Genomic DNA, 25,173 nt, shown 5'->3' with positions numbered 1-25,173 from the left:
ATTGCACAATCCTTAACGATGCCCATAAGATTGTCGTTCATTGTTTCAACACTGAGGTCCTCTTCCTGAGTAAACGCTGTATACCTGTTCTGTAGCTCGATCCGGAATTCCTCTATTTTCCCTATTACCGTTAACTCATTGGTCGGCTTCTTATTTACCAGTTTCTTCCGTTCCGTCCTCAAGTCTAGGCTAATTCGATTTCTTACCATCCTATCGTCACTGCAGCGTACCTTGCCGAGCACGTCCACATCTTGCATGATGCCAGGGTTAGCGCAGAGTATAAGGTCTATTTCATTTCTAGTCTGGTCATTCGGGCTCCTCCACGTCCACTTTCGGCTATCCCGCTTGCGGAAGAAGGTATTCATTATCCGCATATTATTCGGTTCTGCAAAGTCCACTAATAACTCTCCCCTGATATTCCTAGTGCATATGCCATATTCCCCCACTGACTTGTCTGCAGCCTGCTTCTTGCCTACCTTGGCACTGAAGTCGCCCATCAGTATTGTGCATTTTGTTTGGCTTTACCCATCACCGATTCCACGTCTTCAGGAAGCTTTCGACTTCCTGGTCATCATGACTGGATGTAGGGGCGTAGACCTGTACGACCTTCAATTTGTACCTCTTATTAGGTTTCACAACAGGACCTGCCCACTCTTGTTAATGCTACAGAATTATTGTATGTTACCAGCTATATCCTTATTAATCAGGAATCCGACTCCAATTTCTCTTCTCTCCGCTAAGCCCCGGTAGCACAGAACGTGCCCGCTTTTTAGCACTATGTGCTTCATTTTTCCTCCTAACTTCACTGAGCCCTAGTATATCCAATTCACTGCCCTCTAATTCCTCTAATAGCACTGCTAGACTTACCTCACTACATAAAGCTCGAGCGTTAAACGTTGCCAGTTTCATATTCCAATGGCGGCCTGTCCCCTGTCTCACTCATCTCCTATTTACGGTAAACTGACGGGTGCAGCTTCGAGAGGTGAAACTGCTAGAACAATCGGAATTGCAATTGCTCTACTGACCTTACCGACGGAAAGGAATTTCCTTGATGTGACGTAGCTGGTGTACCTGTCGCTGCTCTTCTTGGTACAGGCGCGTACGTCTATCTGATGAGCGACCCGCTTCGTAGAGTCCCGACACCTGCGACGTTCTGTCTTGTGCGGCTCGCTAGCGGACGAACACTGGCCACAATAGGAATGTGTGCCGCTCTCGTTAGTGTCTGTGGCCGCCAAACATCTGTTTTGTTTACTGTTATTCAAGAGTGCCCCCATGCTAGGCCTTGATTTCCTATCCGCTCACTGCGCCCGTATGTACGGCTCCGCTGGTCTTGTTCCACTTGATTTACTTTGTCCTGGCCCTCTTGAGGAAGTTCCCAGCAGGCTCTGCTTCGTTGAGCAGATTCGATTCGCCCCACAAGCCTTGACCAGCGTCCTGCTTTATACAGTTCCTCCTGTTCCTGATGGTGACTGTGTTGTGTCTCGTCTCGAGGAAGTCCTCCTTGCTCATCACGTTGCTCTTCCACAAACGGTCGTCGGTTTCACCAACTCTACCAGCCTTCATCTCGTCAACTTCAGAATCAGTGACCACGTCCTATCACAAGGCATAGCCTTAGGTAAGCTGTCTTCCTCCCAACTTTGCCTGTTTTCAGTCTTGACTGCATATATTAAGTCGTCTCCCGTTGACTCTTCTTTGCCGGCTGTCCTTCCTCAGCTCACAAACGTAAGTTCTCCCGAACTTCCGCCTCACCACGCCAACTAGTTATGGCAACTGCTCTATGCGTTGAGCGACATTTTTGACCTAGGGCGCTCTTCAGGCCAGACCTCTCTCACGACACAACATATTGACACCGTTGACGCACAGCCTACTCACAGGCGACCATGCCCTCTGTCCTTGCACGAACGAGAAGTAATTCAAACGGAGGTGGGGAAGATTCTCTCTCGCGGAATTTTTGAACCATCATCCAGTCTTTGGGCGTTCTCTGTCGTTCTAATTAACAAGAACACCAGCTGGTGCTTCTGCGTGGAATATAGGCACCTCAACAAGATCACCAAGAAAGACGTTTATCCTCTACCAGGCCTTGATGACGCCTTCAACTGCTTCCACGGTGCGAAGTACTTTTCTTCCATCGACTATGGTTCCGGTTACTGGCAGACTGCCGTAGAAAACATGAACCACGAGAAAACCGCCTTTGTAACACCCGATGGCTTTTACCAGTTAAAATTTATGCCCTTCGGCTTATGTAATTCTCCATCTACTTTTGAACGCATGATGGACCTACTCCTTCATGACCTCAAGTGGTCCATCTGTATTTGTTACTTAGATGACGCCGTCGTTTTTGCTCCTACATTTGTCACGCACCAGGAGTGCCTCTCGTTCGTTCTTTCTGCTTTTCACAATGCTGGCCTTCAACTTAATTCGTCTAAATGTCACTTTGGACGCCGCCAACTCGCTATCCTCGGTCATCTTGTTGATTCGTGTGTTGTGCGCCCAGACCTGGGCAAAGCTCGTGCCGGTCAGAAGCTTCCCGTGCCAACATGTGCCAAATATGTCCGGAGCTTCGTGGGCCTGTGCTCGTACTTCCGCCGCCTCATGCACAATTTTGCGGAGGTCACCCGCCCTCTGTTCTTCTGAAGGCAGACATTTCATTTTCTTGGGGACCTGAACAAGCAACTGCATTCTCGAAGTCTATCTCTCTCATAACATTTCCATTTCTTCTTGCGCACTTCGAGCAGACTGCTCCAACAAAAGTCTGCACTGGTGCCAGTGGTCATGGAATCGGTGCCATTTTTTGCGAACGTCAGCTCTAGGTTACTCGCCATTTTATTACTTGTAGGGCAGAGATCCAGTATTGTCTTTTAATACAATGCTGCCTACCGCTCAAGAGCCCGTGTTTCAGTATACCCGCCATGTCATTGCTCGAGCCCAAGAAACATGTCAGGTTGCTCACCGTCGCCTTTGTGCTTCTTAGAAAAAGCAGAAAAGCATTTGTGACATTAATCACCGGGACGCCGATTATGTTCGCAAGGATCTTGTCATTCTGCGATCTCCCACCCGCCGCTTCTGCCGCTGGGAAAAACGAATGACCCGCTATTCCGGCCTTACCGGGTCCTTTGTCAGGTAACCGACGTAACCTACGAGATCTCTGCGGTCACAACTACTACTCGCTCCATCCAGACGTCCCATGACGTCGTTCTTGTCAGCCGCCGAAATCGCTACTAGTCCGTTTCCGCATAAAAAGCAGCGGCATGGCGCTTCCACGCGAGGTGGAAATACGTTGCACAGCTCTGCACAACGCTGAGGAAGATGGGCAGGAGCTTGGGACTGAAGAAGACAATGCTTCAGGGACCAGCCTGCGGTAGTATTGTCTTTGACAATTGCTGTAAATCACTGCAGATTCTGTAAATTCAAAAATTAGATCATGGAGTTTTACCTGCCAAAGCCACCATCTTAATATGAAGCACGGCATAGTGGGGGACTCAGGGAAAGTTTCGACCACCTGGAGTTCTTTAACGTACACCTAAATTTAAGTACACTGGTGTATTCGCATTTCGCCCCATGGAAGTGCGGCCTCCATACTGTAAATACGCTACCCGTCTTGCTTCTCCTTTCAGCGACAATATTCTAAATCGAACCTAACGGGAAGCTTTAGCTCCTACATGGAAAATGAGCAATCCTTTCTACTGACAACCACTGCCCGAAATTAATGAATTATGTTGAACTCAAAACAAACAGTTAAAATGCGATTTCAGAAAGCGAATTTTATTTAACTTCCCCTTTTTCTAAAATTCGAAAAAACATGCGAAATTTGAAGAAACAATACCTGAAGTGTACAACCCTGCACCTCAGCAACAAAAATTATATCGCAATTCTGTAAGCTGCACCTAATATTTAATTTAATGCGGACGAAAATGATATATCATATGCCTTCCCTGAAATACACTCTAACTCCTGAATGTGGCATTCGCAGAACCTTGACAAGTATTGTAGCAACTTCACATACGTCATAAATTCATACGTCAAATTTGCCCGATTGAGATGCTCCAACGGATGCAGTTTATACAGATGTGACATTAGTTTTTGATGCTATCCAATTTGTAAACTTCGCACTTCTATTCTTTTTTCAGATTTACCGATTTCCGACCAGTCTTGTCAATACTGCCATTGACTAAATCAAAATTATTTTTGCTGCAATCACTGATTCAACGTTCTCTCTTAAATGCGACAATTCTTTCAGATCGTTGAGCAGTTTTTTCATAACATCATGCCTTTTATATTTATTTGAGCGGCCGGCATTGAATATAGGGCCGAGCTATAGCTTCCTCTTATTGCATCACACCGGTTCTATCGGAAACCCACGAAAGATAAAGATGACTATACGGAAGCCCGCGGCCGCAGTGGTACACAAATAATAGGAAAAAACAATGAAGGAAACCAAAGGGAAGGTTTGCGGGAGCGGTTATCTCGGCCAGACATCTCACCCAGAATGCCAACGAGCTGTCTGGCAAGGTGTCTAGCAAAATCGTCGATTCATTGCCAGTCGAGTAAGTAGCACGTTGTCTTCCACATAAGGCTGATACATGAACGCGCTCGTTTTCAAGTACCAAGGTGAAGCAACAGTCTCAGGGTTTGCTTCCCTTATTATGTTTTACTTTGTTGTGCGCCATCGCATACGTCACGGCGCGAATTTCAAATCTTTAAGGTCGATACACCACGTGGTGGCGAAAAAGGAAACTGGACGCATGTCCAGAATTCCTGGGTATGGTTGTTTATTGGCCAAAGTAAGGTACATACAGGTAATTACAAATATACGTGCTATTCTACGTACTAAACACTATGTTTCCCCGTAGTCCCCGCACCGGTTCAGACCATTTGTCCCATCGCAACACTAAAGCCTACATGCCCCTGTGGTAGCAGCGGCGCGCGCGGCCTCCCCGAACACTCTTTGTGATGCAAGTCTTCACGGTGTTTTGTGAACGCACACCACCACCTCACACTTTTGAAAGCGAAACACGTTTCCGCATACATGGGCTGCATTTTCCTGTGGATTTCGATGGGCGTTTGTCCACTGCTCGATGAAAACGAATCACAAATCGTTGCTTGAACGGCGTGGACGTGTGAAGCAGAACTGCCATCTTCATCAATTGACAGCAGCGCTGTGCCGCCGAGCTACCCGCAGATAAGACCGTACCAGTCCAAAAAAGATCCACCACTGGGAATGGACAGCCGTAATGTGGCTAAAAAAATAGGGGCAGAGACTTTCTGATTGGCCCTCGTATATATTGACGCGAAATAGGTTTGCACGTGTTGACACGGGACCCTTAAGGCGAGAACGACGAAGTTCGTGGTTGCGCGCGTGCTCTCCGAGGACCAGCCATCGCTAAAGGCAGACGTTTTTTCTCAATCTGTCGGTGCTAAACTGTTTTAGTTGTCATAGCTGGGTGACATTTCTGGTGGAGGTGCGGGGTACGGTCGATGTTAAGATCTCCGGAGCATACCCCAGACCTAAGCCCGGCGAGTAGTTCAACCGAGCTTACCCCTGTGTACGTACGTGCCAGCCGACGCCTCCAGGGACTCCAGCCACAGCACGGTCTGCTACCTGAACGAACTAGAATGACGACCCAACCACCTCCTGCCACTCCTGCAGCATCGCACGTTGTCGTCAATCACATCCGGACGCCGAATCTGTTCCACGGAAGTGCTTCAGAGGACGCCGAAGTCTGGCTTGACCATTTTGACCGGGTTGCCAACCTCAACGACTGGGAACCACGAGCGTAAGCTACGTTACGTGTACTTCGCTCTTGAAGATTCCGCGAAAACATGGTTTGAGAACCACGAGGCGACACTGACGTCATGGGAAGAATTTCGTAGGCAGTTCCTCAATGCCTTCGCCAGGGCGGACAGGAAGGAGAGAGCGGAGTTAGCGTTGGAGGCAAGAATTCAAGGTACGAATGAGCGAGTGACTGCGTACGTAGAAGACATGAATCGGCTTTTCAGACGTGCGGACCCTTTGATGACTGAAACAAAGAAGGTGCGCCATCTCATGCGCGGCGTCAAAGAGGAAATCTTTGCTGGCCTAATTCGAAATCCGCCGACGACACTTGCAGAGTTCCATGACGAAGCCAGTACTATGGAAAAGGCCCTTCAACAGCGGGCCAGGCAAAACAACCGCGACGCCGTGATTTCAAGGGAGCTCTCTGCCGTTACCCTCGGTAACGACGTTGGCGCCTTGCGAGAACTCATCAGGGCTGTCATCAAGGAGGAACTGCAGAAGATGCAGACGACCACTGCCCCTGTGGGACAACTTTCCATTGCGGAAATGGTGCGCGCCGAGGTCCGACAGGCCGTCCATGTTCCTGGACAGTACGAGGCACCACAGCAGGTACCGCACGCCGAAATGAGTTACGCTGAAGCAGTACGCCGTCCGCCACTCTCAAGCGTGTGCAGCATGGTACACCCCACTCAACAAATGGACGTAAGCTTCAGGCCGCCTCGCAGCCCACCGCACATCGCCGAAGCAAGGACTAGGAAGAGCGACGTCTGGCGCACCACAGACTACAAACCCCTTTGTTTTCATTGTGGCGAAGCCGGGCACATCTACAGAATGTGTCCTTATCGTCATCTGGGGCTTCGTGGTTTCTCGCCGAATGCACCTCGTCCACGACCTAGTGAGCGGCCGCCGGAAATAGAGAGTTTCGTCACAAATCGTCGCAATGATGATCAGCGATGGCCGGAGCCCCGTTCGTCGTCTCCTGCTCGTTACAGATCACCATCACCAAGCCAAGCTTTTACTCGCGGCGCTCTGAGACGCCGCTCGCCTAGCCCGGCGGGTCGGGAAAGCTGAGTTCAGCGACCTCCAGAGGTGAGGCCGCTGACGACGACCGTACGCAATATCCTCCACTACGACGACAACGACGAAAACAGAACGACGCAGACGTACAGACGGAGTCGAACACCTTACGAGAGGTAGTAACGTCGAACATTCCCGTCACCATAGACGACGAAGAAATAACGGCGTTAATCGACACTGGAGCGGACACCTCAGTTATGAGCATGGACCTTGCCTGCAAGCTGAAGAAAGTTTCTACCGAGTGGACAGGGTCGCAGATTCGAACTGCAGGAGGCCATCTGCTAACCCCGGTAGGGAGGTGCACAGCGCGAGTGAGCATTCGTGGGTTTACGTACCTCGGAGATTTTGTTATCCTCCCAAGCTGCTCGAGGGACCTAATTCTGGGAATGGACTTTCTGCAGGCTAATGGAGCTGTGATCAACTTACAAAAGTCGCGGGTAACGTTTTCGACGGCGCAGGCCTTAGCAGGGAGCAGCACTGACGACACGTATGTCAACGCCTTGAGGATTGTTGACGAGAACATCACGGTGCAGCCAAGGAGCAGCGTATTGACCCTCGTCACCTGCGACGCATTCGACGGCTATAAGGGTATTGCCGAGGCAAATATTCCGCTGCTGCTTGAAAAACACATCTGCATCGCCCGGGGCCTTGTTCGAATACAGCATAAGTGCTCGCAAGTTTTGTTGACAAACTTCAGCCATGAGTATCAGCACGTCCCTCAAGGTACAGCTGTGGCATTCCTGAACGAAATTGCTGACTTCTCCGATATCGGCACGTTAGAAGTGACTTCACCGGACGCAACAACTCACGCCAGCCTGAATACCCGCGTCCACATTAATGCTGACTTAGCAGATGTCCAGAAGGATCAGCTGCTGGGCCTACTGACAGAATTCTCCGGCTGTTTTTCCACGGAATCCAAAGTCCAGCGCACTTCCGTTACGCAACACCGGATAGTTACAGAGGAGTCGGCGCGGCCTGTTCGTCAGCATCCGTATCGCGTGTCACCTATGGAGCGGGAGGCGATTAAGCGTCAAGTTCAAGAAATGCTAAAGGATGACGTCATCCAGCCGTCGACAAGTCCGTGGGCATCGCTGTCGTACCAGTAAAAAAGAAAGGCAACACACTTTGCTTCTGCTTTGACTACAGACGGCTTAACCGAGTCACCAAACGCGACGTTTATTCCCTGCCACGGATCGATGACGCTTTGGACCGTCTGCATCATGCTCAGTTCTTTACTTCGTTAGACCTAAAGTCAGGCTACTGGCAAATCGAAGTGGACAAGCGTGACCGTGAAAAAACCGCCTTCGTGACTCCCGATGGGCTGTACGAATTTAAAGTGCTGCCTTTCGGTCTCTGTTCCGCTCCTGCTACGTTTCAACGAATGATGGACACTGTACTCGTTGGACTAAAGTGGCAGACGTGTCTAGTGTACCTAGACGGCGTTGTTGTGTTTTCCAGCACGTTCGATGAACATATCACCCGGCTACGAAGTGTTCTTACCGCAATACGCAAGGCCAACCTCACCATCAAGCCTGAAAAATGTTACTTTGGCTTCCAGGAACTCAAGTTTCTAGGCCACGTGGTCAGCTCCCAAGGACTACGGCCAGACCCAGAAAAACTCGCTGCCGTTGCCGAGTTTCCTCGTCCTAAAGACAAAAAGTCTGTTCAGCGGTTCCTGGGCCTCTGCGCTTACTACCGTCGTTTCGTTGAAGGCTTCTCAAGGATTGCTGAACCGCTCACGAGACTGACGCGACAAGATGTGCCCTTTGCGTGGACGAAAGAACAAGAGCAGGCCTTCACCGAATTGCGTTAACGCCTTCAATCCGCTCCAGTGCTGGCGCATTTTGATGACACCGCGGCAACTGAAATACACACCGACGCCAGCAACGTAGGACTCGGGGCCATTCTGGTTCAATGGCAAGATGGCGCAGAACGTGTAGTTGCGTATGCCAGTCGTAGTCTGACAAAAGCAGAAGCTAATTATTCAACGACCGAAAAAGAATGCTTAGCAGTCGTGTGGGCCATCAGCAAGTTCCGACCCTACTTATACGGCCGGCCATTTCGAGCGATCAGTGATCACCACTCGCTCTGCTGGCTTGCCAATCTACGAGACCCGTCAGGTCGCCTCACTCGTTGGAGCCTCCGCCTCCAGGAATACGACATAACTGTTGTCTACAGATCCGGCCATAAGCATAGCGACGCTGACTGCTTGTCACGTTCTACTATTCCTTTGACATCCTCCGACTTGGAGCTAGATTTGCCGTTTCTTGGTGTCGTCGACGTGGTGCGCATGGCTGACTATCAACGTGCAGACTCTGAGCTGCTTCCAGTCATCCGATATCTCGAGGGAGCTGACGTTGTTGTCCCACGCCCACTTTCACGAGGATTGACATCGTACTGCCTGCGAAACGATGTCCTGTACAAGAAAAATTTCGAGAACAGCCAGGAAACGTTCCTTCTCGTCGTTCCGGCGGCACTGCGCGAGGAAGTTTTACAGGCGTGTCACGACGATCCCTGTGCCGGCCACTTAGGCTTCGCGAGGACATTAGCGCGCATACGGCAAAAATACTACTGGCCACACCTATTTTCGTCGGTTCAGCGCTATGTGCGAACATGCCGTGACTGTCAGAGGCGTAAAGTTCCACCCGTCAAGCCTGCCAGCCTCCTTCAGCCTTTGGATCCGCCTCCGGTGCCGTTCCAGCAAGTGGGAATGGACCTTCTTGGGCCGTTCCCCACGTCCTCCTTGCAAAATAAGTGGATAATCGTGGCAACTGACTATTTAACTCGCTATGCGGAGACGAAAGCTGTGCCGCGGGGAACTGCTGCTGAAGTCGCCAGCTTCTTCGTCCACAACATCGTGCTTCGCCACGGTGCACCCGCTGTACTCATTACTGACCGCGGTGCGGCGTTTACAGCGGAGTTATTGCTACAAGTCGTCACACTGACGCACACCGACCACCAAAAGACCACAGCCTATCATCCCCAAACTAACAGCTTAACAGAGCGCCTAAACAGAACATTAGCCGACATGCTCTCCATGTACATTGATGTGGAACACAAAACATGGGATGAAATTTCGCCATACGTCACGTTTGCGTACAATACCGCTGTGCAGGAGACCACCGAGTTTACACCATTCGAGCTTGTTTACGGACGTCGCGTTACAACCCCCTTAGACGCCATGCTCCCGATAGACCACGGAGCCACAAGGAATGACAACACTGAAGATTTCGTCGAGAAAGCCGAGGAAGCTCACCAGCTTGCTCGGAATCGCATCCGCACCCAGCAGAATACCGACGCCTACCGTTACAATCGGACCCGACGGAATGTCCAGTACTTACCAGGCGACCGCGTGTGGGTGTGGACACCTATCCGACACCGCGGGCTCTCAGAGAAATTGTTGCGCCGCTACTTCGGCCCCTACGAAGTTGTACGCCGCCTCAGTGATGTGAACTACGATGTGGTGCCTCAAACCTCTGATCCTGGCTCGAACCGACGCCGTCCCCGTGCTGAAGTCGTCCACGTAGTACGGATGAAACCGTACTACGCACGCCAGGGCTAAGCAACCTTCACAAACCGCTTCAGCATTGTGTACATTCCTGTACGCTTTTTTTTTTGTCTTTTCATGCTGGCACTCTTGCCCATAGTGCGCGCCCGCTGCCCTTGAAGCGACCGGGCCGGTCGCTTTTGAGAGGGGAGCAATGACGCGAAATAGGTTTGCACATGTTGACACGGGACCCTTAAGGCGAGAACGATGAAGTTCGTGGTTGCGCACGTGCTCTCCGAGGACCAGCCATCGCTAAAGGCAGACGTTTTTTCTCAATCTGTCGGTGCTAAACTGTTTTAGTTGTCATAGCTGGGTGACAATATATTTAGAAAACCAGTCTTGTGTATTATTACAACAACGATATATCACGCGCTTTTATGATAATTGTGCCTACTATGCTTTGATGTTGCTTGAGCTTTTGCTCATCGCTGGTCCGGTATTACGATGCTGTGCCTTTTAAAGCAGGCTGCTTCAGCAGTTTTCCTCAAGTGTCACCCGTGGCGCAACGCTGTTCTAGTCGTGTCATGCGTTTCGCGCTTACAAGCTATTTTCCGCTTACCTCGCCTCTGTTCTTAATGAAACTTTGAAGAATGAACGCATTTCTTTGCCATGATAATTCCACGCAACACTCTGCTCTTACTTGTCTATTTTTAAGAAAACAAATACCAAGTTGCTTTCGTCCATGTGGATGTGAGGCTGCTACCGAGTGCGGTGGTATCATATACTTGGGTCGCCGCTTACAGGCATCTATCTGCGGAAGGCAAAGAAGCTGTTCCAGCAGTGTTCATCATAATCATCAGCCTGGCTACGCCCACTGCAGGGCAAAAGGCTCTCCCATACTTCTCCACTACCCCGGTCATGTGCTATTTGTGGCCATATACATCTTAACCATCCGTCCACCTAACTTTCTGCCGCCCCCTGGTACGCTTCCATTCTCTTGGAATGCAGTCCGTAACCTTTAATGACCGTCGGCTACCTTCCCTCCTCATTACATGCCCTGCCCATGCCCATTTCTTTTTCTTGATTTTAACTAAGATGTCATTACCTCGCGTTTGTTCCCTCACCCATTCTGCTCTCTTCTCCTCCCCCCCCACCCCCCTTGACGTTCCACCCATCATTCTTCTTTCGATAGCTCGTTGCGTCGTCCTCAACTTAAGTAAAACCCTTTTCGTAAGCCTCCAGGTTGTTGCCCCGTAGGTGAGTGTTGGTAAAACACAGCTGTCATAAACTTTTCTCTTGAGGGATAATGGCAACCTGCTGTTTTAAGTTCTCAGAATGGGCAGGGTTACCACGTGGAAAATGCGGTCAGTTTTAAGCTTCTTACGCATGTACAAGATCGGACACGTCTACTTTGGCGGCGGCTACCTTCTCGAAAACATCATTCGCGACTGACGATGAAATAAGAACGACGACGAGGACACCATGGGGCATGTGCGCACGTACTTGAAGCAAACGAATTAGCAAGATGAATCTGGTAATGCTGCTACATACGCTGCGCACCAACACAGACCTAGCGCGCTTGCTATCGCACTCATTGCTTCGCCCTTCGAGAAAAAGTGTAATTGATAAAGGATCACTCATTTAAGGACTTGTATTTGCTAATTTGCAACAAAGCTGTCACTTCTTCTTGAACACACGTTTCACTTTCGTGCTACGACTAATTACTCCAAAGAGGAATTAACCATTTTTTTGCCCTTACTCCTCCGAAGGCCACCTTTAACGAAGTTTCATTTTGGCTAAACGGGATATACAAAGGTAGTATATACTCCTGAACCTATCATGGCAAGGCAAAAGGGCTCCTAACTGTTTAGTTTTTCATTAGTAGCATATACATAGCCCCTGACCCGAGGACGCCTACGAGTCATTTGCCTCAGTTATTTTTCAGCGCGCCGTGGGCATCGCCTTATTTTCGAGGTCATACGGAGGAGCCGTGAGTTCTCGCAGATGCGTTCTTCCCAGCTAGCGATAATGGTGGCGGTTTTGTTAAACATTAGCTAAAAGCTAAACATTGCATGGAGGCTGCTCTGTATTATTTCAAACAACACTTTTTATGCGGCCCGAAATTTTGCGAGAGTAGTTGTGGTTGTTGCCTTGAAAGTTACCTAGCGATTTATTGTCAGTTTTCCTCGTCCTCTTATCACCAACTGAGTTAGTGTATTCGCACCGGCCACTTCGGTGCACATAATATATGATTATAGCGGACCCAGCTGTCGTTGTCCGTAAGTGCTGGTGATGATGGCTCAAAATATACCAGCTTTTATACATACAAAACACACCGATTGCATGAGTGGTCCACGGTGTCAACACTCTCTATACAGGTGATCGCGCAGCCCGCCACTTTTCCGTGTGACATTTGCCTAAACAGTTATGTGAATGTGTAGAGATTGTTAAGTTGCCATGTTTTGCTTCGGTGTAGTTGACTTTCATCAAGCAGCGCGCCTTCAACGCAACCTATGCAAATCACTAAGGAGCAGTTCTTTATTTCGAGTGAGCGCACTGTTTTGCTACAACCAACAAGGACTTCGAAACGAATACACACCCGTCATGTTCCCTTTTCTAGCCTTTTTTTGGTTTCGTGCAAAACAGTGCCCCTACCCAAAACAATACATGTACAAATGATCCAACGGGTAGTTTCAGTAGCGCGTTCCTTCTTAAGCAGCTGCAAATCCACGAGATTTGCCTAAATACCGGGGCGTCGGAGAGAAAGTGAAAAACAATTTCATTATATCTACAACACGAAAGCCCTAGAATTCAACAGGCTGACCATTGCTGAACACTGTGAGGAGGTTATGATGTGTAAAGTGATCTGCATAATGTTATCCCAGCTGGTTGACTAATTATGTGTTTGGGTTCAATGTGCTTTACGTATCACGGATACAGAATGTCAACTATGAACAATACTATAGACGAAGTGCTAAATGTAACAGAGTGATCTATCATCTACTGTTTACATACCTCTTGTTGAATAACGTCCTTTGTGTAGTTGAATCGCTTCGTCATTTCTTCATAGTCAGTGCACTGAGTCTCGTACGGCGTTTTTAGGGAAAGTACATTCGTCTGAAAAGAAAGGAGGGAAAAGAAGAGACATTGATTTGAGAAAAGCGTTTAGCTATAATAAGGCTAGGAACCCACTCAGCATGCATGTTACTCTTAGCCATCTAGAAGGCGCAAGGATAATATTAGCAAGCCGTCTTGGTAATTACGTAATAACGTCCACAAGAGGTCTTCAAGAAGCCTTCGCATGATTCATAAGGTGCGACCGTCTGGACGCAACCTTGTTGGTTAACTTGAGAGGTCCTGTAGCCATCGTGAAACCAGACGGTTTCAGGATGGCTACAAGCGCCAGCAATTTTGAAATATCAGGTTTTTCTAAACATAGTGTAGACGTTTTAAAAAATTTCCCACTTTGACTTGGTACATGTGCAGCTTCAAGCGCTTACAAGATTCCGCACTCGGAACCCGCCATAGGTAAATTCGCGGCGTGCGATGAGCACCCTAATTAGAGCAAATGTACCGTGGTAGCTGTAATATCTGTTTTATTAGGACACGGCAGAGACTTCGTGAGAGTACGGCCGAGTGAGGAGAACCTGAAAATTTAATTCGTGCCGTGAAATATTGTTTAGGAAGTCTCGCGACATCTCATATCATGGGCCCTGAAGCTTTCGCCGTCATTCCTTATGTCTTTTGAGTGAGTCAGGTCTTGGCACATGCTCGGAAAACGCATGAATCAATGAAGCCAAGGTTCTCGTCTGCTAGTTGCAGTATGAGCTGGTATGTGACGGAGGTGCAGAAGGAGAGGTTTCCAGACGTTGTATACTAAATAAACCGCGCAAATCGTTACTAATTTTACATCGGCAAGAGTGGAGTTTGGAAAGCGCTTGCAGCAACATTTGTATGATGTAAAAATAACACTGACAAGTGAAATACAAGTGGAAAAAGAAGAATGTCGTTTCCAATGGACTTACGGTGCACGTGGCAGCCTGTTAATACGACACTACATGGGACAAACCTTCAACATTGCCAAAGAAAGAAAATAGATTTCAAGGTGCTATCTCTAGTCCCTTGTTATCCAGACCGCAGAAAAAGAATCTCAACGAAGAAAGTCTTCCGCCTATACACGCAGACAGCCGACTTATATATAGGTAGTAAAACGTACTTAAGGTGGTGTGAAATTTTGAACGGGGTTAAGGAAAAAGTGCAATCAGAGGGGTCGGGAACACGGTTGTATTTTCAAAATTGTTTGTATGCTATCAATTAGAGTTGGGCTTTCTATAAAGCTCAGAATCAATAGCAAAACTTGAAGAAAAACAGCGCTACGAAAAGGCGGACCAAAAGAAGAACGTGTACGACGGACAGGCGCTAACTTCCAACTAAATGTTTATTTGAAGAAACACGGTTTATATAAATAGAAACACATATACTATCACCGCGAGCTTACGACCTCTTTATCGCACCAGAAAAGCAATGTCTTCTTCGGCAAGTGCCACTGACGGGCAGCTAATGCACATGCCCTCGGCCCTAGCAATGTGAAACGCCCTAATATCTCTCTTTCTAGTATATCTCTAGAACGAGCCAGAAACTTGGTGTCGCGAAGATACTGGCGGAATTTGTGACGTTTACAATGTTCATCCAGATGACCGTTCGCATTCTTATTTACGGCCCAATTGTGCTCTCACACCTTTTGCCCTTTCTTTGTAACACCTTCCCGTTTGCCAGTTAAAAACCTGGTAGCAAATTAGGGGTATCTAATATACGACATTTCTAGTACATTCCTTGTACTGCGCTGCATGTTTCTTAGATCATGGTTCGGCTTTTGCTTTTGTTCGCATAGGGCATATCTTACCCAATTTACATGGTGCGCTAAAGACAAGATTGACAATGTTCACATTGTTAAGATGTTAAACCAACTCGCCCACATCAAGCTTCTGCTGCATTAGGAGAACATATTTAAATTTTTTTAAATAAATTTGTTTCATAAATGTACATTTCATAAATGTACAGACGCAGAGCTTTCAAATTTTTTCACATGAAAGGACACTTGTACTCTAAACGACCAGAACTACAACTATGTAGGTAAAGAAAAAAAAGCATGGCAGAGTTTTTTTCTCACAGTGCAACACCCACTACGACGTGCATTTTAGTTGTTCATGAAACTGTCAATAACCTGCGGATAATGTTCCTTGATCCAGATTTTTATCAGGAACTAGCTTGAATGTTCCGAAAGTTTAGTTCTCATACGCATTGCAGCTTTTTAGAAAAATGAGCAAAATAGTCGTAAAATGTTGCTTTACCATAAATGCAAATGAAGTGTTGTCAAACTGTTGATATATCAACACATCTCAGGACTACGGTCTTTTTGGAGGTGAAGGTTACTGTAGCCTTTCCCTGCGTTTATGCAGTCCTTTCATGGCTGTTTTGCTTCTGCTTTAAGTTTGAAGTCACCTGTCATTCCCGCGTTTCTGCTACGTTTCGCGTTCGCGTTCATCCTTCGCTGTGTTCGATTGCTCGGCTACGAGGGACAACGTCAACGCTCGCCGTAGGAACGGGCGCGTAAGAGCTGCATTTTAAAAGGACAATGACATCTGTAACACAGTTGAAGCAGGCATTCGAAATCATAGATGAGTGCGGTGTTATCGCAGTGTTATCAGCAACGAGCAGTTTTTCGACGGAATCATCAGCATCATCTAATTGGGCGTCAGGAAGTGGTGACCATTCGACTTCGGCGCGAGAACAGTTAATACCGGCCTTGTGATTGGAAAGAAAATACCACCGCAAGATGACGTAGTGTGAGCAAAAAGACAGAACAAACTCTACTGTGTACGTGAGTCCTTGAATGCTGATGCGGGTAGTGCATGCAGCAGCAGGGGTAATGTGCTCTGCACTGTGCGGTGCGACAGGGCAGACAAGGGCGTCATTACTTCTCTTAGCGAGCGAAAAAATGATTCAGTAATTACAAAAATGGCACCTCTTCTGTCGACTATCGCAAGTGCAACAATTCCGTCTCCAGATATTTTGAAAACGCTCGTAGGCGAAACGCGAGGCTGTTCGACGCAGACGCAGTTCTTGTCTCGAGAAATACGGTGACTAGTTTTCCTCTTCGGTAGGAGCCGGACGACGATGCATTGGGGAAAGCGAACGGCGTTATGGAGTTGGCGCGCAGCAGTCATAAGCGGATGGATTGGCGGTGCGTGGAGAAGTGTGATGTGATTCAGGAGATGACGAGAATAAAAGAACTGCAGAGGCATAATAGTACACAGGTTCGTCAGCTCGGGGAAGCCATGAGAGACGCCTACAGGAGCGTGCTATATGACCAGGGAAACCACAATGGAGGCATATTGGGCGATTGTCGGGCGTGTTCCATGGTCCAGTGTTGGCTGGTAACCTGGTGGGCAACTCGGGAAGATGTCGACATGATGGCACGGCAGGCAGTGGTAGCGAGAACGTCGGCGGCAGCGTCCGCGATACAACTTCAGCGCTAGTTGTAGGTACAGCACCGACGGCGGTTTACGCGGACACGAAATAGCATCAGATACTTGCTTCTGCATCGCCTGTGGCTTGGAGTCGAAGATGGTGTAGGGCTTGGAGCGGCAGTGAGTAAAGAGAGCTGCCGAGCGAATTCGGCACGAAAGAAGTTCTTGATATCGCAGAGCAGGGGGCTGTGCTTGGGAGCTGCGGTTAAGCTCATACCGAGACACCCTTCGTTGAAGAACACCGGGTCAGGAGATGTTGCCTACGGAGTTCATCAAACTCTGACAAAGGTCCGCGAACTTGACGATGGTTTGTGGGTTTTTCGATAGGGACATTTGAAGGCGTTGGCTTCGATGTTCTTCAAGATATGACGGATCTTGTCTGATACGGTTATTGATGCATCGACGCGCTTGCAAATGTCGACAACGTCTTCTATATGTTTGGGAAGGTTCTCACCGGGATGTTGGGAACGGATGCGCAAGCGCTCTTCGCAACGAAGGTTTCGCACCGCGGGGCGATCGATAACTTGCGTGAAACTCATCTTGAAGTCGGACCATGTGCGAAGGTCACATTCGGGGTTGCGGAACCACACGTTCGCGGTGCCCGTGAGGTAGAAGACCGCATTCTTCCAATTATGAGTATCGTCGCATTAGTTGTGGGCACTCACGTACGAGTTCATGGGATCAGAGCCAGTCTTCGTCGTCGTTTTCGTCGGGGCCAGTGAAGGTTGCTGGATCCATAAAGTTTCTCACTATAACACCTAGATGGAAATGGGTCGTCACCATCTATGGAAGTTCCATAAGGGACACCGTGCCGTCATTGGAATGACGGTATATGAGTCTGCAAGGCTTCTATTGGCTGGTGTTGTGCCTAAAACCTGGATATGGCTGCACAAAAACACATCCCTAAAATACAATCTTCATAAGATGTTTACATTCACAGATATTACATCTTCCAGTGAAGTTTACTCACTTACAATGCATAACAAAACGAAGAAAAGCAGCAATAGACGACAAACTGTCCTAAAGCTAGCCCGACTCTTGCCATCTATCCTCCAACTTTAGCGGCTCGCTGATACTTTTTACATTTCATATAATTGTACAGTCTATTTCACACATAGGGGAAAACTCGAAATGCATTGCATCGCGATGCGGCGAGCGCTGGAGTCGGGCAGCGGCAGCAGCTCTCGCAGGGGCCCCTTTGGGGGCGAGTCGTGATATGTGTCGTCCGCTACGGCGGCACGCGCTGGCCGCATTGTTGGGAAGCGTGCTACTGTCAGGGGCAGTGCACTGATTTCATTGCTACTGCGGGGACTGAGCTGATATTCTTTACTAAACGTTGTGCCACGCCAAACTCTGAGCCCTCATCCAAGTTAAGGGAGTTCCATAAACTTCTTTTCACAGCATGCCTCGTTTGTTCTTTCGAAAGACCGGGGTACTGCGCGTGTGCACGTATATTTCTTCACTGTGTGTGCTACCGTAATATGCAGTGACAAGACGCACCAAGATGTGCGCAACATGCTAAGTCTTTATTCGACTCGAAAATAAAACAAAGCACCCAACCATGATAACTACGGGGGCCGAACACGATGAAACAAACGGATACGAATAAAGGAATGTTTTAGATTAATACAATGAGCTGGAAGTTATTTTTGTCGACAATAATTCACTACACCAGACAGACCCTGCCCGCCGGCGGGGTATTAGACGCTGAACTTCCCTTATGCCATATTCGGCTGGTTGTTTCTGAGCACTCTGAAGCGCTCTCGCGAGCGGCGTTGTCATCGCCGCTGGTTGAAAGAGGGTGCCCGCCCTGCGTTCGGCTGGTTCCTCTCGATTGCTCTCCTCCATCTTCGAGCGCTCTGAGGTGTTCCGAGCCATAGAGTTTCCTACAAAATTACTAGAGGGAACTCTGGCGCTAGTGTCTGCGTGAGCTACAATCGGAGCGGTTGTCCCAGCATGGGAATTATAGGAAGTACATGGATTTGCCTAAACTTCGACCTTTTGGCTTCAAACGGCTGTGTGACTTTGTAAACTCGTCATTTTCAACAGTGTATTGCGTAATAAATAATTAACTAATCATCATTAAAATTGCCCGACGGCAGGATTCGAACACAGGGACTCTAGTACAGAAGCCTGATATTTAAACCATTAAGTCACGGATGCATGTATCGACAAGCGAATGAGACGCACGTATGAATTTATCGCGGGCATGCCAGTGCTTTCAGACGCTTGGCGCGTTTCGATTTGGGCGCATAGACAAGCTCAACGTTGCAATTAATATAAATTGTACGCGTTCCCGGCGTCTTCAGCGCTTCGAAGAATATAGATTGCGCTGAAATATACGACAATAAGATTTATATAGCGTAATATACAAAGCCACAAGAACGTCTGAATCCACAAGCACGAAGATCAGACAAATCCATGTACTTCCCATCATTCCCATGGTAGGACAACGACTGCAGCGCAGAGTTGCCTCTAGTAATTTTTGTAGGAAACTCTATGTTCCGAGCCCTGTCATCGGAGCAGTCGTCGAGACTGAAACGTCATTGCAGTGCTGCGTCGCTGCTGCTGGCGACGGCCCACCGTAACCTAGGCAACTTAGGCCGCTGAATGCTGGCGTCTCGACGAACGCTCGTCCCAACGGCGCATCCGCCGCTCTTCCCGACAGCGCCGGGAGCTTTGGATAGACGAATCATTGGACGTTGGCAGTAGTCACGTGGTTCCACATCTACCATTTCCTCCTCTGAGAACGAGTCGCACGTTCGGCTTGCGCGCTTGTCCTCTACGTCTGAGCTCGGGGAACGCCGGATCTGCCCGACGCTGCTTCGGGGGATGGAGGCGACTAGTCGAAGATACCATTAGTATCCCGTCATGTCCCCAGCGGAAGCGATAAAAGCGCTCATCCTGGAAGGCAGTGAAGTGTAGATTGACTTGGTCAGTGACGTGTTCATTCGCAGCACGTCTCATTCGCTGGCGATGGTGGACCAAAGCCTATTCTCAGGCGACTGATAGAGAGAGTGGTGTGACAGCGATACTTTCAACGAGCCCCAGACATTTTAAATGATGTTAACGCCCGAGGATTGGGGCCGTCACTCCAGGAGAGTGACGGCGTGCTCTTCGAGCAGTTGCACAACACGAGCAGTGTGGATCGGCTGCCTATCGTGTTGGAATATACCATAGTCGCCTTCCGGGAACGCACCGTCAAGAACGTATGGAATCAGTACATCGTCTATGGTTTCCCTGCACCTTTCAGCGATGAACTTACTTTCGAGGCATATCAGTGGGCGTCGCACAACGCTCAGTAAGGAATACCGGCTCATTTCACGCAGTAACGATAAAATCCACGCACTGCCCCTGACAGTAGCACGCTTCCCGACAATGCGGCCAGCGCGCGCCGCCGTAGCAGATGACGCCGTTCAAGACCCCGCCACTCGAGCGCCTGTGCGAGCTGCTGCCGCCGCCTGACTCAAGCGCTCGCCGAATCGCGATGCAATGCGCTCCGAGTTTTCCCCTAAGTGTGAAACAGACTGTAGATGCAATAACAAGTATTCATAGTTAAAGAAAACATGTTTTTGTGTAGTAATAAAGTTAAACAGCTTTTTACGTGCTGTTTTAGTAGAAAACGAATCATTTTGATGGACGGAACCGTGCTTGCCAGGCACGTCTTCAAGGTGTCCTGGCTCTCCGAGAACGATGCCAATCCGAAGTCAGATTATAGCGGCATTCCCATGCATACCGCAGTGCAGCAGCACCAGATTCCCCTCTAGGTAATATGGTGAGAAACTCTATGGCTGGATTTCGTTGACGCAACGAGCCGGAACATAAAAGGGTGGGCGAGACCGGCGATGGTGTTTGGCTTGCGTCGTCTTGCATGATGGGCGGCAACTTCCGACAGCGAATTTCCAGGGTTGGGGAAAGCGTAGCAACCTCCACCAATATACTACGTGGTTTAATCACAAAGCCAGAACGACATACAGGCAAGTCGGTTGATCGAGCGCGAGGCATCAAGCTCGCGAGCTCTACCCTCGAGCGAGGCTTTGACGACGCGCCCGAAGCACCCGCCTGTCTTCTTCGTCACAAATATTATGCTTAAAATGGTGGTCGCTCACAACGTGTTCACGCGTCCGTGCAATGAGCAAGCGAATGTTTTCTTCTTCCTTGAGCGCTAGAGCGCTGTTTGTAACTTCATGTAGTTTAGTTGTATTGCAAGCTTTACGGCAATTATCGCCTTATGCTCTGAACCTAATGAAGCTCTAATAATATCAGATAGGCGGCCAGAACATCACACACTAAAATACAAAGTAGATGCTCGAAATTATTGGTACTAAGAGCGCAATAAACGGAGTGAATAGAGCTCAGTAACGTGTCCGGTGGTGGTCATCTGCATTTCTATCTGTCTTTCGCGCCTGTATTTTTTTAAATGGAGCGCAGAGTTTTTTGCAAAATTGGCAGTTGATGAGTACCGCCCCATTTCTGGTGGGCACTCACGAATACGTAGGATGAGAGCCGCGGCTGGCGGCTGGCGAGTCGGCCCGGCCTAGGTGAGGTGAGGTGAAATGAACTTTATTTGCAAATCGCGTGAGGCGAAACTGAACGCAAACAGAAAGCTCGTTTCGAATGATCTCCGATCACGCCCCTGAACTGCTTAAAATTCACAAAGTACTTTAGCATTTATACAGGTAAATCAAGCTTACGTGATGCTCGTTGTTTCACAATAAAGACAATAGTTTCAGGTAAGGGGACGCAAGCTAGCTGTGTTTTTAATTATGCTAGCCAGATGGGTCCCAGCGAAACTCAAACATTAGATCTTGGGCAGACATCCTGCTTGCATCCTCTAACCTAAAGGTCTCGAATGTCAGCAGTATAAAAAGAGGCTGTAGCCATAGGGCTTCAAACTTCATAACTCGAATTTTATGTTTCTTCTATGTTCTTTACAAGCTAAATATTACACAAGCGTAGCACCATCCGCGTTGCGCGTTGCCTCATCTTGCGACAAAAGCAGTGCTCTCGCTGGCAGTGTTGCCTGTTCCAGTATAACACCATGGAGTCCTAGAAAAGTTCGTTCTTTAAACCTAGAGCTTCTAATGCGTCTCAAGTAAACTGCTTGGCTCTTCAGCGCATCATACCTGACTAGAAAATTAACCAAGCAACAAGCAACTATCGGTAGCTAAAACAACAGAATCTTCTCAAGTTAGCTAGATTTACAGCTCCTAAATTTGTTTGTTATTGAACTAGGGTTGAAAAGAAACAGCTTGAACAAATATATCTCTGCATTGCATGCAGAAAAAAAATGCATTACGGTAGGCACGTAAATGTGCGCAGCCTCACAAAAACAAAAAAGGCAAGGAGTTCTCTCAAAAATATATAATCAGTTGCCCTTCTCCGTACCCTATCTTTTATCGCATAGTGGCTACACCTTTCACGATAAAGAAACATGCAGACCTAACGCAGCGTTGAATTTTGAATGGTGCAAAAATTGTCTGAGCTTGTGAGGTAGAAGCCGTAGCAATCTACACGAGCACAGCATCATCGCCTGTAGCTGTTAGCTCATTGCGTCAAAGATGGAGGCGATGTATGATGCTTGTAAAGGGAAAAATGTTGTTGACAGGCTGAGTGAGATGAGAGGTTTTGGAGAAGAGTGCAGCTCCGTGCAGCACCGCTACGAAGCCCGCAATGGGTAGCGTTCGGGGATAGCGGCGCTAAACAACGGATGTTCTCGTATAAGCGCCAGTCACCTGTAGTCTTCTTGGGTACCATGTGCAATTGAGATGCTCATTGGCTAGAAATCATATGCGTGACTCCTAGTTCGAGAATGTGCTCAAACTCATGATGGGAAATGTTGAGCTTATCTGCAGCTCGGCAACGTGAGTGAGCATGAGTAGATGGCCCTGCAGTGATACTGTGAAATACGAAACATATCTCAATACTTTAAAGGCTTGACACCCCTCCAGTCACAGTGGCTCATTCGTACCTAGGGGTAACTCAAGAATGAGCACTTAACAGTAGCACGTACCATACGCTGAAGTTATTACTGTGCCTTAATTTAGCCAGCAACATGTTCTTTATTTGTGCACTTACGCAGTGCCCCAAGTTCACACACACACACACACACACACACACACACACACACACACACACACACACACACATATATATATATATATTGCAGTGGGTAATATGCATGTGGCACGGTGCGGACTGCCACCGCTGCGGCGCGAGACCCGAGCTCGGGCTGTTGATGCAAAGCGCTAGGACTCGTGATCTAGAGCTACATGCGATCCCTCGAACGAGCTGCAATAAACCCCATTTCATTGGGTAGAGCTCCGGGGTAACCTTGAAAACTGGAACTCCGAAGCCGGACGCTACCGACTGCTGCGACCATGCCTGACGAAACCACTCAGGAAGATGCACCACAGCCTCCGACGGTCATCGTTTCGTCATCGTCGACGGTCATCCTGCCATCTTTAGCGACACCGATGATCATGACGTGTAGGATTGGTTGTCATCTTACGAACGGGTGAGCCAGCATAACAAGTGGGACGACGTCACCAAGTTGCACAACGTGCTGTTTTACTTAACCGGCGTCGCGAACCTCTGGTTGCGAAACCACGAACACGATTTCACAACGTGGAGAAGATTCAAAACAAGTTTCACAGAAGTGTTCGGGCGCCCCGCTGTGCGCAAACTTCGCGCAGAACAACGCTTACGGGGGCGCGCGCAACATCACGGTGAAACGTCCACAAGTTACGTTGAAGATGTCATTGACCTGTGTAAGCGCGTGAATCCGTCAATGGCGGAACAGGACAAGATAAAACACATTATGAAAGGCATTGATGAGGACGCATTTCAAATGTTGTTAGCGAAGGATCCGCGTACCGTGGCCGAAGTTATCAATTTGTGCCAAAGTTTTGACGAGCTACGGAAACAACGCCTCTTAGTTGGGCGCCCACCGCCTACGGAAGATTCGTAGCGCAAGCTTCGTGTGTGACGTCTTGCGATATCTAACTATGCTCTGATATAGTGACGCCACATGACCCTGTGACGTCATAGGGTTTTCTGTATAAGAACAAGCCGTTCTTGGCAATAAAGACAGTTGCCTTTCTGCTCCTGGACCGTTGTCGCTCTTCTGCGTTAGTTCAGTTAGCAGCATTGGTTATTTGCGACAACCGCACAACTTTGCTGACGCAAATAAAAGAATTTATGCGCGAGGAGGTCGCACGACAGCTCTCGATTTTGCCGACCACGGAGAAGCCTTCTCAACATTTGGCTCCAGCGATCCGACAGGTAATTCAAGAGCAAGTGACCGAAGCTCTTCCACCTCCGTGTCAGCCGGCTCCCGTGGCCGCGCCTCTGATGTATGTTGAAGCCACTGCACGGGCGCCTCGTCTGCCAGGATTCTCTCCTCCGCCTTCAGCGCCTCTACCGCCGGTGTTCTCTCATCCACCTTCGCCTCGCCAGCCGGTGGCTCCCTTTTTCAGCGCACAGCAGCAAGGTACAAATACTTGGCGCACTGCTGACAACCGCCCAATATGCTATGCCTGCGGTACACCGGGACATGTAGCGCGCTTCTGCCGCCGGCGCTTGCCGGCCTTCGTGGGCACCAAGCCACCACCCAGCTCCGGCTTCCGACCATTCCGTATGCCTCAGCGACCACCACCGGAAGTCTACGCTGCTGATGACATACCAGCACCGCAGTCACAGCTCTACAGTACTCGTCGCTCGCCTTCCCCTCGTCGGCGCTCACTCTCACCCATGCGTCGTGGCCCCAGTGCCAGTACTACCGAGGCGGAAAATTTATTTCCGCAGTTCTTGAGGCACGAATTGCGTCATCGTCGGAACATCAAAGTCCTCGTTTTTCCCCCACTAACGTTATTGAAGTGTCCGTTGATGGCACCAAATGTCTTGCGCTCGTCGATACAGGTGCTGCTGTATCCGTGATTATAGTGAGAAACTTTGCCGTCAATTACGGAAAGTGACCATGATGCCTTCGGTACTATTGCTTAGAAAAGCCAGTGCACAACAAGTTCAGCCAGTCGCTATGTGCACTGCCAGGGTGCTGATTCGAGACATTTTGTATTCGATTGATTTCTTTGTGTTAACTTGTTGCTCCCACGATGTGATTCTCGGTTGGGATTTTCTGTCGCGCCATCACGCCGTCATTGACTGTGCACGTGCTGAGGTTCAGTTCTCCGTTCTGTGCGATTTGCCACCTCGCGACTTTCAAGTTCATGATGTTACCAGGATCTGTGTAGCTTCAGATACTGACCTTCCCCCTCACAGCGCGGTATTTGTCCCTCTTTCATGCC

The 25,173-nt window shown here is 48.8% G+C and overlaps 1 protein-coding gene across 2 annotated transcripts in view; it reads right to left on the bottom strand.

Annotated features, from left to right (window-relative positions):
- Positions 1 to 25,173, bottom strand: part of LOC126517640 (uncharacterized) — a 258,981-nt gene that overhangs the window by 195,816 nt on the left and 37,992 nt on the right. For both annotated transcript variants that reach the window (XM_050167440.3, XM_055064479.2), the window contains exon 3: positions 13,353 to 13,454. In XM_050167440.3, the coding sequence (XP_050023397.2) occupies positions 13,353 to 13,454 (102 nt within the window). The remainder of the gene's footprint in view (positions 1 to 13,352; positions 13,455 to 25,173) is intronic.

The sequence above is a fragment of the Dermacentor andersoni genome, chromosome 11, assembly GCF_023375885.2.
Source record: "Dermacentor andersoni chromosome 11, qqDerAnde1_hic_scaffold, whole genome shotgun sequence".
NCBI lineage: Eukaryota > Metazoa > Arthropoda > Arachnida > Ixodida > Ixodidae > Dermacentor > Dermacentor andersoni.
Note: the sequence above shows the minus strand (reverse complement) of the source record. Positions and strands in the feature narration are given on the sequence as shown.